The sequence below is a fragment of the Plectropomus leopardus genome, chromosome 4, assembly GCF_026936395.1.
Source record: "Plectropomus leopardus strain MGB_pleo_1.0 chromosome 4, ASM2693639v1, whole genome shotgun sequence".
NCBI classification, from domain to species: Eukaryota; Metazoa; Chordata; class Actinopteri; order Perciformes; family Serranidae; genus Plectropomus; species Plectropomus leopardus.
Window position 1 is genome coordinate 4,623,765 of NC_142179.1, and position 19,384 is coordinate 4,643,148.

Here is a 19,384-nt window from a genome sequence, read left to right on the forward strand (position 1 = left end):
CATTGCCTACTTTCCTTGTTTTCAAGCCAATTTGCTCAGGTGTTAAATGGTTAAACCGCTAAGTGCTACTGTGTTTGTTTGTGCAGAGATTAGAGAAGTGAACTTGTGACTGAGCGGTGACTCAAAATGTGATCAGTTGTTCCTGTTACCTTAGAAGAGAGGAGGTGGGAAGGGTTTTAAAATTAAAATAAGGGGTTTTTTTTTATTTTGGGAGGGAGTTAAACTTGTTGGCTTGTTGGAGCTTCTTACCTTATGATGTACTTAGATAACTGGAGTGACCATGGAGGAGGGGCAACGAAAATAAAAGTGAAACTGGCTGGACACTGTCAGACCTCACAGCATAAAAGAGGCTGTCAGACCTCGCAGTGGCAGTCACCTCGCCTCCTTTGCCACTGCAGGTGTTGAAAGGAAGAGCAGGCTCAGCCAATCAGCCTCCAGAGAGACACGAAGAGACGACCTCACCAGCTCAGTAACCAGACATGGCTCCTTGGGGTGACAAGCTCTTCTTCTGCATCCTCTTCATCACCTGCTGCTGCTGCATGAGTGAGTGTTTTTCTTCCCATGCATCCTCCCAGGCTCCTCATCACTCCATGATGCCTTTATTTTCTATCTTGTGAAATGAGTTGAATGTTTTTTAGCTGAAAAAGACAACAGGATGTGATGTATTTGTATGAATATACTTGGAACAGCTCCAGAAGGAAGCAGCAGTTTACAACAGTGATCACAAAAAAAGAGGAAATTTCTCAATGAGGCCACGTTCGAGGTTTAAATACACATCTGTGGCTCTTCACTTGACTTAAAAATTCATCTTTTTGTCATTGTATTTAGAATGCAGCTGTTTCTGAAATCTGTCTGCAAAAATTCATCTCATCTTAAAGCTCACTTTCATCCATTTCTTCAAGTTATTTTTATTGTTTCTCCTGTCTGAAATCAGAAATTGTGTCTAAAAGATGTTTACAGTGAGCAGTCTGTACATGATATATCATTATTTATCATTAGACTCTTAAAGGGGAAGTTCATATTTTTTTAAGCGTGGTTGTATCAAGTACTTCTCTTTAGACAGTATATTACATACAGTAGATGTCAGTCAGCATGGCTCCAGTTTGGAGAAGCAGGCTGGAAGCGGAGCATTGCACTGCTGTGGATGAAGCCAGCAACAAAACAAATTTTAGCCATCTAAAAAAAAGTCCCACCCAAAAAAGGTAATAAAATTTTAAATGTACACTATATTTAAAATATTTTTACTATATCAAGAATATTTTTACTGTTTAGCCCTTTCCATCAGACCGTGATTTCAAACAGGAAAATGCTGCCGTTTTATGGCTGTCTTCAAAGCCAGATTTCATTGAGAAAAACAGTGATTTAAAATCGCTGAACACAGAAGCTGCTGATCTACTGCTGTCTTGAATAGTCATTTTGTTTGTGTTATTGTGTGACTTTGGCATTTAAAAGGGTTAGTTTGGATTCACCAAAGTCACACAATAACACAAAATAACTAAATGATGGAGGTAGCGTTACCCCAGCAACTCCTGTGTCCTGGGAGCTAAAATGACTGTTTTTCTTAATGGAGTCTGGTGACTGACGAAATCATAGATGGGGAATTTCTGACTTTCCTGTTTCTGTTTCCTCATGAAGAGGTAAAGAAATGAAAATACTCTCAATATAGCGTACACTTAAACTGATATTGATTTTTTTTAGGTGAAACTCATTTTAGGTGGCTAAAATACATTTCGTTGCTGACCCCTAACCACAGCAGTACATTGCTCAGCATCTGTGTCGGACTCTGGCCTGCTTCTCCAAACTTGCCGTTTACCAACTGACATCTACTGTATGTTATACAGACTATGGATAGGTACCTCATACAACTTCACTTAAAAAAATAAATAAATAAAAATCATCAATAATTATCCCTTTAATCCAGATAAGAAAATGCACCATAAAAACCCTTTAACTGGATTAAAAAACAGTCAGTACCTTGCCGAGCAGACAAAAGTACCCAAACGGTTATAGTTTTGCAATATGAAGAAACAGTAAATAAAGGTAAAGTATAATATATAAAATACAATATAAAGTAAATATTAGTGATATCTATGCAGCAGTACCAGCAGTAAAATTACATAATTTTATCATATGAGAGTATTAATAATCAGAGGTCAGTAAACACAGGGAGGCTGTGGTGAGGGAGAGTTTTGGGTGCAGGGCGTCGCACTGCTGGCATTCCCCTCCCTTCTGCTCCTGCTTGTAGGTTAAAGATTAACTGCTGGAAATCCCAGTCAGGTGACGAAAGCCACTGAGGCCACTTTTACTTTGTAACTGTGTGTGTGTGTGTGTGTGTGTGTGTGTGTGTGTGTGTGTGTGTGTGTGTGTGTGTGTGTGTGTGTCCTGCACTTGGCTCTCAGAGAAGACGTCAACACATCCGGAGTCATTATAAATTGCCCTCGAGCAAAACTCGTAACCACAGATTTTTTCCATCACGGATCTCAGCTCACATACAGCGCTCTATGAAAACAATGATTAATCATTTTTTAAAATATTTTTTCTATATATATTATATTTAATTATATTTTTCTGCAACATTAGTCCTTCTAGAATGATATTATAATTATGGTTTTATGGACTTTTTTTCCCTTTTTTTTTGGATAATTGTCTAATAATATTTCCCTTTTCTTTAAAACTGATTTTGGGCTAATTTTCTTCGCCCCTTTTTCAATTATTTTCCACTTTGTGGGACATTTCTTACCCTGTTGGTCATTGTTTATTTTTCCCATGTTTTCGAATATAATCAAACCAATTGGCTCCATTTTTAAAGGGTCAAGTAGCTTGTGAATTGTGTCTGAATGCAACACAAGAAAAATGATGGGAATCCAAGTTTCAAAGGGTTAAATGACATAAATTCTGCAGACATTTCAGCGACTTGAGATGGAGACAAACTGATCTGATGTTTTTCGTGTTTCAGTGACGCTGGCGCAGGTGCCCATGGACTGCTGCTTGAGTGTCGCAAACAAAACCATCGACAAACCCAAGGTGGCAGATTACCGTCGACAGATCAGCGGACAGGGCTGCTCTATTGATGCCATGATGTGAGTTTAGGCGACGAAAAGTGGATGAATGCTTTTTGACACGCTGCAAATGGTCACATTCTCACTCTGATCTGGATTATTTGGTTTTCTTGGGCAGTTTTGTGACCAGATTTGACAGGAAGCTCTGTGCGCCCGCTGACGAGCTGTGGGTGGAAGAGCTGGTGAAACACGTGGATTCCCTGAAGAAATACTGCAAGAAACACCACTACATGGTACTTAAACTCTGAACATTACACTGCTCTGCAAACTTGAATATATTTGTTGTCTCAAACTGAAAGTCTCAAAAAATGCAAAATTTTAACGTGATCTCACAGACAAGTGAGCAAAACTGTCACAAAAGCTATTCATGCTGAATGTGGCAGTGCCTAATGTGGCAGACACAAAATCTGGCTTTCTGGCCAATAATACCATGAAATATGATGTTATTCTTTTTATATCCCATGCCCGTTTACTGTCTCCAGCCCAACATGTGATTATCAAATATCGTCGATTTCTCGGTTGACTTTCTACGTATTACTCTCTAGTTATCCTCCTGCATCTGCTGTTAACATTTCGGGATGCCACAAACACCAACACATCAACAAAAGCACATGTTTAGGTAACAAATTCACTCGGTCAGGTTTAGAAAACAAAATATGGCTCAACATTTATGTCAGAGGTGAACATCGGGCTCCCAGGTGAAAGTCCGGGGTTTGTTTGGCACATTCACGCCCCCTCCTGTCCACCCTGAGGCGGTTGTTGTTGAGCTCCTTATGTTACATCGTTACCCAGCAGCTTTTCAAACTGATGCTGCGGCGTTTCATCATAACACTGCGAAAGGTTCAGTCCGGCCACGTTAGCAACTGACACTGCCCGTCAAAGGTGGCTATCAGCATTGGTGTCTGACGCCGAAATCACTGCAAAAGTGCCGTCATATGACAACTTAGTTTAGTTTAGTTGTTTCACATAATGCAAAACAAGATGGGGATAAAATATATAAAAAGTAAAGCGTCTTACAGAAAAAACAAACCCACAAATCATATTAATTGTAAAATACAAGCAAGATTACTTCCTACAGTTTAAACTCCAAAACCACACACACACACACACACCTCCATAAACCCCAAAACTGTGAAATTTCTTCAAGAAAGCAAATATATTTACAAGATGTCGAACTATTCTTTTAAGTGAGAAGCGAGAAGTCAAAGTTTAAAAGTTTTTGCATTTTTCAACACACAATTTTATCACACTTTAACTTTAACACTCCACTTTATGAGGTTACGTCAAAAAGAAGCTGAATTTAGGGGAAAAGGGTCATTAGGATTTCCGACTTTGAGTTGTTTGACATTATTCCAAAACCTCAGCCTGTTTCAAGCCTCATTAAGTTGAAGTGCTGCGAATTATTTCACCGTGAAACCACAAACTGCTTTGAGTCATGACGTACAGAAGCTGAAACTCTGCCTGTTTTGTGTCTGTCATCACTTTGTTGGAGGATCTTTAATGTAAAACATGATTAAATCATCTGCTTTTCCTTTCTGATAAATATTTGTGTGTCTAAAGGGCAAACGCTGCTTTAAAGTGAAGCGTGAGTAAACGGGGAGTGACCTCTGACCCCTTCAGCCACAGCAGCACCAACAGAGCCGGCCGGACCACCGCTGCACGTCAGGGAGGAGACGCCGTGCAAAATAAACAAAAAATTCATTAAAAATAATATAACGATTCTGTGTTGTAATCATTCTGAGTTGTAATGAAATTAAAAAAAATCTTGTTGAAGGATATATATATATTTTTTGTAGCATTTGTTTTTTGAAGTGAAAGAATTGTGAAAGAAACATGAAGAGCAGAAAATGTGAAAGTTTGTAAGCGTGTGAAACTCTGAACTACTCAGGCAACATCAGATTATTTGTTATGTGGATTTAACTGAATTGACTTTTTTTTCAAAATAAAGCCTTTTTTTCCAGATCATAAGCATTTCTATCATTCTTTGCGAGCAATGAAAGTGATTTGTTGAATATTTTTGATTGTAAATACAGTGAGATTTTTGGAAATGTGTGGTGTGAAGACAGTGTGCTAATGTGGAAACAGTCTCATGGACCTAATTTTGTTCTTTAAACACTGTTGACTGTTTTAAATCATTCGAAAAAAAAGCAGGATATTGAGTAAATTAGGTGAAAAGTTTCACACAAAAAACAAACTCTGTAGAGGTTGTAATAGTGTACATTTTAACCCTTTGAAACCTGGAGCGACATCACTTTTCTTGTGCTGCTTTCAGACATTGTTTTGCAAGTTGGTGTGATTTCAAAACAGGAAAAAAAGGCAATAAGCAACTTGGTAAAAATGTTAAATCTTAAATAATTATTTTTTAAAAGGCAAGGGGGAAATGTCTGTTGGGAAAGACAGAAAAAAAAGCTGAAAAAAACTCTTTTTTGATATATTTTTAAATGTATTTATATATTTTTGACTATTTTTGGTACTTTTTTAGATTAATCCTTTTTTCTTTCCTAACTGTAATTTATTTATTAATGTATTTAGATTTTTTTGACTATTTTTGGTATTTTTGGTCACTACTTTTTTGTTGGTCTAGTCTTCTTCACGTTTCTCAAAGAAATCAAACCAATTTACTCAGGTTTCAAAGGGTTAACGGAGGCAGTGTTTCAGACAGAGTTTGTCTGTTAAGCAGTTAAATACGTTGCGACACGAATGGAGAATTGTTTTATAATATTAATGTTTTATTCATTTGTTCTATTCCATCATTTTTCGAAATGTTTGGTCGTCTCCTACATTACCTCTGCGATCTCTGCTCCGTTTTGTCCGAATCTGTACGTTTTCACAAAACTTGCACAAATATAAACAAAATGAGCGTACAACTGAAAGCTCTCTCCAACTACACATCTAACTACGGGCCGCATGCAGCAACATTTTCTGAAATTTCTCTTATATTTTCTTTTTTGGAAAGAGGAAATATAAGAGAAGTCAACTCCAGATGCATCAAACACTCTTAACCACCCGAATCTAACAGAAGGCTCAGTCCAACCACACAAACGTTTCTAACATTGTGCATAAGCTGCAGGTTTCATTTTTAACTCGTGATTTGTTGCTGGTTAAAGTAGGTGTATCAAATTGGGGACGCTTGACTGATTGTATCGTGCAGGTGGTTCAAATTTGTGCAGACAAACTGGGGACTTGTTGATTTACAGACAAAATTCAGGTTCTGGTGGCTTAAAATCAAAGAAACAAAGCTCAAACTTTGGGGAAAAGGGTCGGCTGAAGCTGATGAGGAGAGCGGGAGCAGGTGAGGAGGTGCAGGGAGTCCACGTGACTGGTCTCTCATTAGTGGTTCAGCTTCTCATCAGCTCTCGGTTTTCATGAAACAGCAAAAGTCACACAGAGAGCGGAGGGACGGAGGGCGAGGCGGGGAATTTTAATGGAAAGCACCTGCCCGTATTTACTTTCAGCCCAAACAATCATGGATCAGATTTCAGTCGCAGGCTGAAGTGCTGAACTGCTTTTAACAAACATTTAAAAAAATACCTGCAGACACACTTTAATGAGGATAATTATAATTTCAGCAATTCATTACACCAGAAATTAGCTGCATCCGTTTGTGATTCAGACATTTCTGTGTCATGATTAAACAAGCACTGAATCTTAGACAGAAGAAGGTTGAGCCAGCTTAGGTAAGGTTACCTGAGCCAGCTTAGGTAAGGTTACCTGAGCCAGCTTAGGTAAGGTTACCTGAGCCAGCTTAGGTAAGGTTACCTGAGCCAGCTTAGGTAAGGTTACCTGAGCCAGCTTAGGTAAGGTTACCTGAGCCAGCTTAGGTAAGGTTACCTGAGCCAGCTTAGGTAAGGTTACCTGAGCCAGCTTAGGTAAGGTTACCTGAGCCAGCTTAGGTAAGGTTACCTGAGCCAGCTTAGGTAAGGTTACCTGAGCCAGCTTAGGTAAGGTTACCTGAGCCAGCTTAGGTAAGGTTACCTGAGCCAGCTTAGGTAAGGTTACCCGGGCCAGCTTAGGTAAGGTGAATCTTGCTTGGGTTTGTTTTTGTGTTGGGGGGTTGTTAAGTGCTTAGCACTGACTTTCAGTTTCTCTCTGCAACAATAGGTGAGGTCAGCTGACGCGGGTCACACCCTCTATTGATTGCCCAAGTGAAACCAGACAGGGGCGGTTCAGCTGGGTGCAATCAGTCAAGTTGGAAACAGCTGTGACTGTGTTCAGGTACCTAAAAAGGCCAGCCCACAAAGTGTGAAGACCACACAGGGTAAAGACCTGCGAGTCTACCTGCGCGAGTCCACCGAGCAAGGACACCGACTACCGCTGCCGCCTGTCTGTTTTCAGTCTAACGCACAAGGTGTCTCTCACGCATCCCGGTCATTATTGGCAACCGGAAAAGACGCACAGTCTGCCGTACACGCAATCCGCAAAACCTGTCCGCTCTCCCAGAAAGTGGTCCCAGCCCACACTCAGTTACCTTTGGTCTTTGGAACTGTCAGTCCACAGTTAACAAGACAGAATTCATCAGTTCACTGGTGAAAGTCTCAGACATTCAGGTCCTAGCCCTGACTGAGACATGGATCCGCCCAGAAAACTCAGCTACACCAGCTGCACTCTCCGAGTCCGCTACGCTAAGCCACACCCCTCGCTCCACTGGACGAGGAGGCGGTGCTGGCGTGCTCATTCCTGACAACTGGTCTTTTTCCACACTGCGCCCGTTGAGCAGCAACACAACATTTGAATATCATGCTCTAAATGTCACTGCTCCCATCAAAGCATATATTCTGGTTGTGTACCGCCCACCAGGGGGTAATCTGGATGGCTTTGTCTCTGAAATGGACATATTACTCTCTGACATCCCTGATGATGGCACACCACTGATTGCCATGGGAGACATGAACATTCACATTGACGGTACTCTGGCAAACAACTTTCTGGCACTCCTCTCCTCCTTTGCACTTGTACTAGCTCCTTCTCCTCCCACCCACAAAGCTGGTAAAGTCCTTGACTTGGTGCTGACTCGTAACTGCTCCATAGCAGATGTGACAGTTACCCCACTACACCTGTCAGACCATTTCTTGGTAAAATTTGCAGCTGCCTTTCCGCAATTGCAGACACCCACTCAGACAATTTCCCTCCGCAGAAACCATAAGTCCCTCACAGCAGCACAGCTGTCTGATGAGGTGAGCTCTGCCATGCCTGACCACTCACACTTCTCCTCACTTTCTGTTAATGAGGCTACAGAAACACTCTGTTCCTCTCTGGCATCCTCTCTGGACAAACTCTGCCCCCTGGTGTCCAAACCAGCCAAGAAAAAACAACCAAGTCCATGGCTCTCTGAAGCTCTGAGAGAACAAAGAACTGGACTCAGGGCAGCAGAAAGAAAGTGGCGTAAATCCCAAGAACCCACTGATTTGTCCTCATACAAACAGAAACTTGCTTCCTTTACCTCTTCCTTGCAGTCCGCTAAGAAAGCCTTCTATCAGAACAAGATCTGTGCTGCTACTGACTCCAGAAAACTGTTTATGGTGTTTAACTCCTTGCTTTCTCCTCCAGCTTCTCATACTTCCCCTACACTGACTCCAGACATGTTTGCCTCCTTTTTCACTGAAAAGGTGGCTGCAATCAGCAACCAGTTCTCTGAGCCTGACCGGCCCAGTCAGCTCAAATCCACTACTGCTGCTTCACTCTGTTCTTTTGCTCCTCTGACCAAGGATGAGGTCTCCAGACTTCTTCTGAGCTCAAAACCTACATGTCCTCTCGATCCAATACCCACCCGCATCCTGCAGACCATCCTGCCTACTATCAAACCTGCAGTCACACACATTGTCAATTCCTCCCTAAAAACTGGCACTTTTCCTGCTACTTTTAAGCAAACCCGTGTCACCCCACTGCTCAAAAAGCCTAATCTCAACCCCACCCAGGTTGAAAACTACAGGCCAGTCTCACTTCTACCATTTCTGTCGAAAATACTGGAGCGCACAGTATTTAACCAGGTCTCTGAACACTTGCGGAACAACAACCTACTTGACTCCTTTCAGTCTGGCTTCAGGTGTGACCACTCCACTGAGACTGCACTCCTGTCAGTCACTGAGTCACTGAGACTGGCTCGAGCTGCTGGTCAATCCTCTGTCCTACTGCTGCTGGACCTGTCTGCTGCCTTTGACACGGTGAACCATCAAATCCTCCTCTCCGCACTCTCTGAGCTCAGCATCTCAGGTTCTGTCCTATGGTGGTTCAAGTCCTACCTCACAGGCAGATCCTTCAGAGTGTCATGGCGAGGAGAGGTGTCCAGGTCACATGGCCTATCGACAGGGGTTCCTCAGGGGTCGGTGCTTGGTCCCTTACTCTTCTCTCTGTACACCACCTCACTCGGTGCAGTGATCCGCTCCCACGGTTTCTCCTACCACTGCTATGCTGATGACACTCAGCTCTTCCTCTCCTTTCCACCTGATGACAGAACGGTCTCAGCTCGGATATCAGCGTGTCTGGCTGATATCTCCACATGGATGAAGGAACGCCACCTTCAGCTAAATCTGTCTAAGACCGAACTCATGGTCTTTCCAGCTTGTCCATCTGTTCAGCCTCGGATCAGTGTCCAACTTGACTCGAGCCTACTTGTGCCCACAAACTCAGCCAGAAACCTGGGTGTCATGATTGATGACCAGCTGACCTTTAAGGTTCATGTGGCCTCAGGTTCTCGGTCTTGTCGTTATGCCCTCTACAACATCAGGAAGACCAGACCCTTCCTGACCCAACAGGCCACACAGCTTCTGGTTCAGGCTCTTGTGAAAAAAAAAGGGGGTTGGGGGCTGTACGGCACTTCTTCTGCCACTAGACGGCAATACCTGTGACCAATCACACCTGAAGCACTTTTTGCACTTACTAAGTGTTTTTTCCTTAAGTCTAAATTCTTGCTTGTGTTGTACGTCGCTTTGGATAAAAGCGTCTGCTAAATGAAATTGTAGAAATTGTAGAAATCATAATTATTATTGCTACAGGTTTATGATATCTATGCAAAGCAAGATTTTTCCCCCCAATTTTTTATGGCTATTGTTAGCAAATAAATAAAATTTAATAAATAAATAAATAAATAAATCACAGAAGCTGAATAGTACAAAAGTTTAGGTAAATTTTAACTGCATTTAGTTCAATGACATTTTCCTGCAAAATATCAAACAATAAATTAGATTTTTTTAAAAAACCCCAAAACAAAACGAAAAAACCTGCCAATAGTTATACCCACAAAATTTGTAAAAACACATGCACACATTGGATGCGATTATTATGATTATGATTATGATTATTATTATTATTATTATTATTATTATTATTATTATTATTATTATTATACTGTGCAAAGTAACTAAATAAAAACTTTTATCACAAAAAAAGAGCCTGAGAGTGAACCTATACACATGTAAACCTACCCAAACAGACAGATGAGGTTTACAAGCTGAAAGTGATGAGTATGCAAGATAATGTTCATTTTTATTTTATATTTCATTCATTCTCCTCTTCTTCTGTCTTCTTCATAAAGGACACATCTTTTAAATAATAAGATGTTCCTGCACAGGTGAGTTCACAACATGCGTCGATCACACACTGATGTGCTGCAGGAGGCTGAAATATTACATTATTATTGAGGAAAATACTTAAATTAATTAAGTGACTCATTACAGCCGCTCAGCCTCTTGAACTTTACCTTTCGCCCAGATAATACGCAGTTTAACTGTATAGAGTCTTTACAGAAATGTTTTAGGCTTACCTTTTAGCTTTAATTCAAGAGTGTTTGTTCCCAGCCGACTGACATTTTGTTCCCAAACTCTCATTATGTCACCTGCCACAGTGCAGTGCATTCTGGTAGTTGTAGGTTTTTTGCCTCTTGAGCAAAAGTGAAGTCAGTTTTTCTGTTTTTTTCTGGTCACTTAGCACCAGTTTCCAAAGTATTTGTATCTTTGTACTGCAAAAATAACCAAAGTTTTATGAAAAGTCAGTCTTACCAGCAGTTAAATTCTTCTTTAACTCAATATTTTGAGAAAGTATTCAATGCGTCATTCAAGTCAACAGTGACGGTAAAACAAAAAAATGACTTTTTTTTAAAGATTTTGCTCAGGAATTATGATGAATAGACTGATTTGACTCTAATAAACTCGTAGCACCTTATTGTTTAGGTTATAATGCATTTTACTTTGTAAAAACAAACTTTCTTTTATCAACTTTTCATTACAGCTTAATCTGACTTTTTTTTAATCAATGATTTGTTTTACCTTGTTATGAATAGGTGAGGTATCTCTGCAAGAAAGTGTTTTCTTCTAAAATCTCCTGTTTAAACTTTTTAATTTTCTCTTTCTGTCTTTTCTTACATGTATTTGCAAATAAAACGAAACTAATGTCCCTGACCTCGAGTTTGCCACTGCTGAACAACAGCCTCATTCATCCAGGTAATCTTTAATCTCAGACGTTAAAAGACCCATTCACTTTTTAATCCTCCTATAAATTTCCTGAATAAATAAAGTATTAAATCTCACATTTAAGTGCTTGGTAGAGCCACTTTTCTTCAGTGAAAGTGCCAAATTTAATATCTAAAAGCTTTGTTTGTTCAAATGTCAGGTGCACAAGAAGAATCCAAGACGGTGTCGGGAAATTAGATGGAAATCACCTGAAAACATATATAACAAAGGTGAGGTTCTGTGTGAACGCAGTGGAATAAATCCTCTTTGATTTCAAAAAGCAGCGTTATTTCAGATATTGCTGTGACTTCCCCATGTTGCTAAATCCCTCGTCTCACTTACAGTTGACCCCGCTGAATTATGCAACCCGCCTTATAGATTTCCCTGGAAGATATGTCTTCACATTTAAGGAGAATGTCATGTTCTTCCTTGTTCCTTGTTACGACTGCATGAAATATGATGAACTGTGACACATCTACAACTGGCAAAATATCGTGTTTGATAAGGCAGGTCGCTGCAAGACGGATTCTTCGAAAGAGTATTAGCAGTGTGATGCATGTTTTTGGAAAGTAAACAAATGCAACAATATATTATCGCACACTACATGGCCAAAAGTATGTAGACGCTTGAAAATTGCAACCAAAAATGACAGTCTTTTAAAAACTTTCTGCTGTTATAAAAACCTCCACTCTTACAGCTTCTGCAGCGATTTTCTCCAATTCGGCCACAAAAGTGTTAGTGAGGTCCAACTCTGATGATGTGAGGTGACCAGTGTGGCTCACAGTTGGTGTTTCAGTTCATCCCAAAGGTGCTGGATGGTGCTTTGTAGACTAGTCAAGCTTTTCTGCATTCAGCTGGGAAAATGTTTCTTTTTGGACCTGGATTTGTGTGCGAGGCCGTCATGTCGAAATAGTCGTATCTTCCTCAAACTGCGTCCATATATTAATGGCCATATAGTGTATGTTGAGGGATTGCATGCTCTGTTTTTGAGAATGTTTTGCATATCAGGCTCATAAAATCTCACAAAACCAACTGGATTACTTTAAAAAATTGCTTTGTATTTTTACCGAGATGAAAATGAGAGGGTTTGTTGAAGGTTTGAAAGAGGGAAAAATGTTTTGCTTACCTGCCAACACGGCAGCAAAATGCTTAACACTCCAACGGCCTGAGCTGGCGTTAAATTACAAATCTTGGCTTCTGTAAAAGCCATTTGTTGATGGACAGATGACACCTCAAGCTTGACCTCTTGAACCCCGATTTTTCCTAAAAAACATCTCTTTGAAGTTGGAAAAAAAGTTCACTCCATATCAAATATAATAAATAACACAAAATTTGGCATAATTGATGTTCCAGCTGATTGAGGAAGTTTGACATTCAGCATTTAGAGAAATATTTGAGCCCAAAATGCTTAAACCTGCTCGTGGCAGCAGAATAACTCCAGTGACACATATTCTGCACGTTTGTGCATCACTTTATACAAAATTAGTCAAACTCAGAAATTCTGCTTTATATGTTTGGGAAGTTTGAAATAATTATTAGTCTTAAAATAATGTTCAAAGACACAATGCAGTATGGATTTGAAATAAAAGTTTCCAAAACCTGCAATATCGAGTTCAGTTTTACGTCAAAATGATTCTGTAAAGCTGAAAGATGATGTTTTGCGGTGGTTCAGACTGACCTCAGGGACATCGCAAGGATGCAGTTTGTTGAACTCGATAGCTGGACTGAAATACAATACCTACAGGAAAAAGGAAATGTATTATTATTAATATTGTGTTGCTACACTGATGTGAACTGACTCAAAAGCAAAAGAGCCTGAATGTTGCAATCAAGTGAATTCAGAGCAAATCTGTGTTTTATGACATCAGCACCATCTGGTGGCTGAAGTGCATCCTCATCACCTGTAGACACACTAGACATAGTCTATAGATAGTAAATATTTGTATATGAAGTGTTAATATAGTAGTATTAAATAGTAGTTAATATATAATAGTAATTAATATTTTCTTTTGTGTAACTTTCAACAACTTAGATAGTCCTGACATCCTAGATTTGATAAGAAAATGATCTTTCAGGGAAGATAATGAGCAACTTTCTGTCTAACAAACATCCTTGAAACATAAATGACTTTTCTAATATTAATTCATGTGCTTACCGTGTTAAAAATGCTCATATTTTCAGGCTTTTTCTGACCATTCTCTGTAAACTCTAGAAATGGTTGTGCGTGAAAATCCGACCTGCCTGTCTGGCACCAACAACCACATTTAAAGTCACTAAAATCACCTTTCGTTACCATCCTGCTGCTCAGTTTGACCTTCAGCAGATCGTCTTGAGCATGTCTACATGCACCTCGTTGCTGCCATGTGATTGGCTCATCTGCCAGATCGGGCAGTCGAACAGGTGTGCCTAATAAAGCGGCAGGTTAGTGAATGTAACAAACGTAACAAACCACAATGTAATACAAACCTGCAGCTTTTAATGTAACAATCCCACAAACGTAATAGCAGCTGCCAACTACAGACGTGATATCAAATTTCCTGCAAATGTCCACGAAAGACATCTTTATCTTGGACAGAAAAGATATCTATACTACGTCCAGAAAAGACATCTAAGTGACTTCCAAAAAATACATCTTTATATTGTACAGGAAAGACATCCAGAAAAGACGTCTATATGATGTCCAGAAGAAACATCTATTCTATGTCAAGAAAAGACTTCTATGTGTCGTAAAGAAACAACCTTTACCTTCAGAAAAGACATCTATACGATGTCTTTGCTGGACATAGTAAAGACGTCTTTTCTGGAAATTTGCAGGAATTTTGCAAAAAAATTCATATTACGTTTGTAGTAGGTAACTGTTTTTACTTTTGTGGGAAATTTATTATGTTTGTGGGATTTTTACATGAAAAACTGCAGATTTGTATTACATTTTCAGGGGTTACAAGTGTATATAAAATATAAGTAAATTAAAATCCCTCTACTGCAATATGAACGTGATGAACGCATCAACAGCAAACAGGACAAAAGACACAGGAGCCGTTTCAATCTGTGATCACATGAGCACTTTGTTATTTAACATCCATAGTAGTTTGATAATGTCATACGTACACGTCATATAGCCTGGACACAGAGAGAAGAGCAGTGTCACTGATGCTGAAGGTATTTACAGGCAGGAGGAGGCAGCCGGGGAGAGAGAAAGCAGATAAAAACCCACGAGAGAGAAAGAAAGACGTCACGAGGCTTCGCTCTTTATTTCTCTCTCTGTAGCATTTTTAAAGCGCAACGTTCCAGCTACTCAAACGCCAAAAAAAAAGTGAATCTGTCTTTGTCTCTTGCCCCTGAGCCTCCGCGTCTCTCTGCTTTTATCTCTACTATGTGTTTGTTTCTGTCTGTCCCATGTGAACTCTGAACAGGATGTCAATGAAAAGCAAACCGCCTGGAGGACCCGAAATGATACCGACCGACCGTCACGCCTTCGCCTGTCAGCACTGAAACTAAAGCTTATACTTGCTTCCTGTGTTTCACATAAATGCATCATCAAATCATTAATAACATTCATACATGTAGCTCAAATTAATAATTTAAATATATTTACAGTTCAATGAAAATGTTTTTTTTGCTGAAATGAATTGTATATATTTAAAAAAAAACTGTACAATGCAACAAAAAGAAAACGGTTAAATTATATCCTATGTAAGTTTTTCAAAAACTACACAAGCATTCATTTATTTAATAAATGTACACTGATTTTTACCATTATATAATGTGAAATATTTAGATCTGTGTGTACGTAGGCGTAATTTTACTTATTTTGAACCTAAGGCCACATTTTTCATTTTTACACCTCGGCATCTACAGGCAGCAGCTAGGAGCCGCCATCACAAAATGTGTTGGGGTTTTCCCTTTAAACATCCTAAAAATATCACCTCTATATCATCTCTATACTTTTCTTTGAAGTCAAGAATCTTTGTAGACATAAATATGGGTAAAATGTCACTTTAAGACAGCATATACAAAATATAATGTCTCGCCTTTTAAGTGTCCAACAGGGCAATTCTCCCTTTTTTCCTCGAGCGCTTTAAGGCAAAAATTAGATCATTTAATCTTCTCTAAATGCATATTAGCAATCGTTTTCCAGGCTGGATCCCCAACACATTCATAAAAGGCCTCCGCACGTCTCCACAGCTTTGCTTTGCTTTCATTGGACATCCTTCCCCGTTTTTTTCTGCATTTGGATGCGTCCCTCCGCTAATCAAACAGGTCAATAAATAAATAGAACTCACCACATGTGTAAGTCATATATGCATTTACATTATGTACCGTCAGATCAAAAGCTCAGGCTGCAGCCTGGATGTGTCCTCTTCAAAGTGTCCGCTGATGAGAGGTGGGACCGAGGTGCAGGATGCTGCAGGTGAAACAGGATTGTAGGGTTTTTTTGAAAGCTTACATGCACTTAAAGAAACCCAGAGTGATATGACTTTTGTTTACTGAGCTACGGTGGCTTTCACAGCTATTCAAACCTTTGAACCATGAGGAAAATGGTTTGAAGTTCTTTAAAAAAAAAAAAACATGGGAAAAATAGTAATGAGAAACTCTGCAAAAAAAAAGTCTTCAATTTAAAGGATTTAAAAAAAGGGAAAATTTCCAGAAATTTCTAATTATCATAACTATACATTGAAAATAATTTTACAGAATTCTTATTACTTTAGGCCCTTTTCCAAGTCATTTCTTATTTTTTTTATTTATTTTTTTGTTGCTAATTTCCCCAAACATTTTCTGCACTTTTTTGCATAATGTTTTAGTTGCCCGTTACCTTTTTTTTTCCATGTTTTTGGAAAGAAATTTAGAAATCAATTTGCCCAGGTTTCAAAGAGTTAAATGTCACTGATTCATCCCAGCTGTGGTGGACATTTTGAGAAAAAGGAGAAGAAAAAAAATCCACAATTTTCTTGTGAGTTCATCCCTCTCTTGGTCTTCGTAAAAGCAGGCGTTGATGAGCGGTGGTCAGAATGAACTTGTGCTTTTTCCTTCTTCTCTTGCAGGTTGGGCAGACTGGGTGGTTTTCTCCATCATCCGTTTAATGTCATGCTCTCGTCTGGGACTCGGCAGGCTGAGCAAGGTACTCCAGACATCCCGCTCCCACGGCAACGCTTTCCAGCTCCTCCTGGGGACCCTGAGGCGTTCCCGGACCAGATGAGATATATATTTCATCCAGTGTGTCCTGGCTCTGCCCCCGGCCTCATCCAAGTTGGACATGCCCGGAAAACGTCTAACAGGAGGCGTCCCATCCTGATCAGGAGCCTGAACCACCTCAGCTGGCCCCTTCTGACGCGAAGGAGCAGCAGCTCTACTCTGAGCTCCCTCCGCATGTCTGAGCTCCTCACGTTTCTCTGCAGCTGAGCCCAGACGCCCAACAGAGGACGCTCATTTCGGCAGCTTGTATCCAGCCAGTTCTCATCCCAAACTTGTCATACAGTTTTGCTCTGTCAGTGCTTTCGGTATAAGGGCGCTTTGCCAAAAGGCGCCTTTTGCGTGCATATGGAACGCAGACGAAAAGAAATACTTGCGTTGTTATTATAAGTTGGCTGCGTGTGCAATGTAACGAGCGTGGTTATAAACGCACCGGTAACGATATAATAATAATGAGCGTGAGGGCGCCTGCAGGGCGGGCAGGAGGGGAGGTGGAGGGGTCCCACCAACACGGACTTTGATGCTGGAGTCAAGCGTATGCTTCTTGTTTGAATGTGATGCTGTTTCTACATCTTATTTTGTGCCCCCTTCACCTCATCCTAACCATCCGTGACTTTTGTCGCCGAAACACAAGGACTGGCCTGAATACAATTTTCTGGGCCCTGTAGCTTCGGCAGTAATCAACAGTGAATAATCAGAGTTTCGGTAGGCGGGAGCAGTAGGGGCGGGTTGATGCTTGCACCACAGAGCTTCACCGTCAAGTGAAGGAGAGACCGAGCTCTTCAGGGCCTCACCTTCAGGTGCGGGGGGGACCGTGCAGTAAGCCACAGTTGACATTTGTGTGTCTGAAATGATAAATGTCCTCATTATGGAAGATACTGGAATTCACCTGCTCTGTGCTGCCGGACAGAGCTCCAGTGGAGCTGCGGGGGGTCACGTGTTTGCGTTTCGGGACCGGACACACCGACACAGAATTGGTTTGACTCAGTCAATCAAGTCGTCAATAACTGTTAAAAATGACAAAATATCAAATGATCATTCCTGTCACTGTGTGTGTGTGTGTGTGTGTGTGTGTGTGTGTGTGTGTGTGTGTGTGTGTGTGTTACAGGCGCAGCAGCAGGATCGCAAACACCGAAGTAAAATTCATCCTCTGCAAAAAAAAAAAAATATCTGAATGCCTAAATTGAAAACCAAATACCTGAATAGCAAAATATTCTGGTCCAGCCCTACTAAGCACAACCACGGGCCACATCAGCCCACCATGATCATCTGTTGACATCATGGAGCGTAAACATCAGAGGCAGAAGGATACTTAACTCATGATTTGTCGATGCGGAAGTCCACTGACAAAGCTGCAACACGTGACGAGTTTGGATGAGAACGTGCTGCGGATCTCGTTCTTTTGGTCACTACCCAAAGCTCAGGCGCAGATGGAGCGGTAAATCGATGCCTTTCAGCTCAGCTCTCTCTTCACCGTGACGGTCCGGTTTAGCGCCTGTATCACCGCTGAGCTGCCGCTCCATCTCACGCTCCATTCCCCCCTCACTCATGAACAAAACTCGATTCGCTTGAAACAGCAACTTTCTCACAACCCAGAAGGAGCAATCCACCGTTTTTCAGCAGAGAGCCCTCATCATCGGCTGCAAACCGCCCCGCTGCGTTCTGGAGGTCACGGTGTAAGGTCACGGGTTTCTAATCTCCTAATAATAATATGCTGAATCTCTGCACCCGGAGCAGACACGGATCGAAAGGTTTTTTTTGCTTTTACATCAACCATCTTAAATCTTACCTTAAAAAAAAAAAAAAGCTTCTACATGAATTTAAAAGATCAATCGGCACCAAATAAGCAACAGGACATCACAGACCTCGGCGTTCCACTGAGGAGAATAAGTGTGTTCAGAGTGTGGCACAGCGAGGTGAACGCGTACAGTACAGCAAAGTGCAGCTAGGCATGGCGTATATCATATTTGTGAAGTTTTCCATCTGTGAGAAGGCCCTCCTTGTTTTGTTGCGAGATGGATGACACGGAGACTTGGACAGTCACGTAGTTAAGCTCGTAGCGCAGCTCCACGCGGAGAGAGAAGCGTGTTTTTTGGAGTGTCTTTGGGTTTCCTGTCTGGTCTTTTGGTTTTTTCGGATGTATGCATGCATACTCTGCGTGGATGTACCCTTGAAAGTGAGTTAGTGTTTGAGCCCGCATGCTTGCGTTGCATGTGTCTGTACATCGTCTTCATATTTTCTACAGTGTTTTTTTTGTTTTCTCGTTTTCGGGATGATCCCCAATGTACAGGTTTTGTTCTCAGTAGGTGTGTGGCAGCAATACCCTTTGACTCCGAAGCGGTTTGCCTTCATCTTGCGTTAATTCGTCTCTGGGCAGCTTTAACTCAGCACTGTCCGAGTCCAGAGGCATCGTGGCTGTCCTCCATGCTGCTGAGGGTGACGTAGATGATGGGAACCAAACCCTTGGCTCCACCCAGGGAGCACAGCAGCCAGTCTGGATCAGCCTTACTCAGCACCTGCAGGATGTCGCCCTTGTTGAAGCTCAGCTGTCCAGGCTCGGTGGCTATGTGGTGGCACAAAGCTCGTACTTCACTGAGGAGAGACAGACGACATAAAGAAAGTGTCAGCAGAGTCTGACAGGGTTATTATCACTTAGAAACTCTTAAGTTTTGGTCATTAATGAAGCAAAAA

The 19,384-nt window shown here is 41.0% G+C and overlaps 2 protein-coding genes across 5 annotated transcripts in view; one reads left to right on the forward strand and one right to left on the reverse strand.

Moving 5' to 3' along the window:
• Nucleotides 1-356: 356 nt before the first annotated feature.
• On the forward strand, nucleotides 357-5,027 carry LOC121965654 (C-C motif chemokine 19-like). Its single transcript, XM_088076351.1, has 4 exons — nucleotides 357-543; nucleotides 2,957-3,080; nucleotides 3,178-3,292; nucleotides 4,620-5,027. Exons 1-4 carry the CDS (start codon nucleotides 480-482, stop codon nucleotides 4,650-4,652), a joined length of 336 nt encoding a protein of 111 aa, XP_087932477.1. The 5' UTR covers nucleotides 357-479; the 3' UTR covers nucleotides 4,653-5,027.
• Nucleotides 5,028-14,548: 9,521 nt separating this feature from the next.
• rusc2 (RUN and SH3 domain containing 2) overlaps nucleotides 14,549-19,384 on the reverse strand; it is a 30,772-nt gene continuing 25,936 nt past the window's right edge. For all 4 annotated transcript variants that reach the window (XM_042487836.2, XM_042487835.2, XM_042487834.2 and 1 more), the window contains one exon: nucleotides 14,549-19,285. In XM_042487836.2, the coding sequence (XP_042343770.2) occupies nucleotides 19,078-19,285 (208 nt within the window). In that variant the 3' untranslated portion in view covers nucleotides 14,549-19,077. The remainder of the gene's footprint in view (nucleotides 19,286-19,384) is intronic.

What these genes read in the sequence shown, in the direction of transcription:
- LOC121965654 (XM_088076351.1), top strand. Translation starts at nt 480, where the DNA reads ATGGCTCCTTGGGGTGACAAGCTCTTCTTCTGCATCCTCTTCATCACC. An exon ending in CACCTGCTGCTGCTGCATGA is followed by an intron (nt 544 to 2,956) that starts GTGAGTGTTTTT and finishes TTCGTGTTTCAG; the next exon opens with TGACGCTGGCGCAGGTGCCC. An exon ending in GCAAGAAACACCACTACATG is followed by an intron (nt 3,293 to 4,619) that starts GTACTTAAACTC and finishes GTGTGTCTAAAG; the next exon opens with GGCAAACGCTGCTTTAAAGT.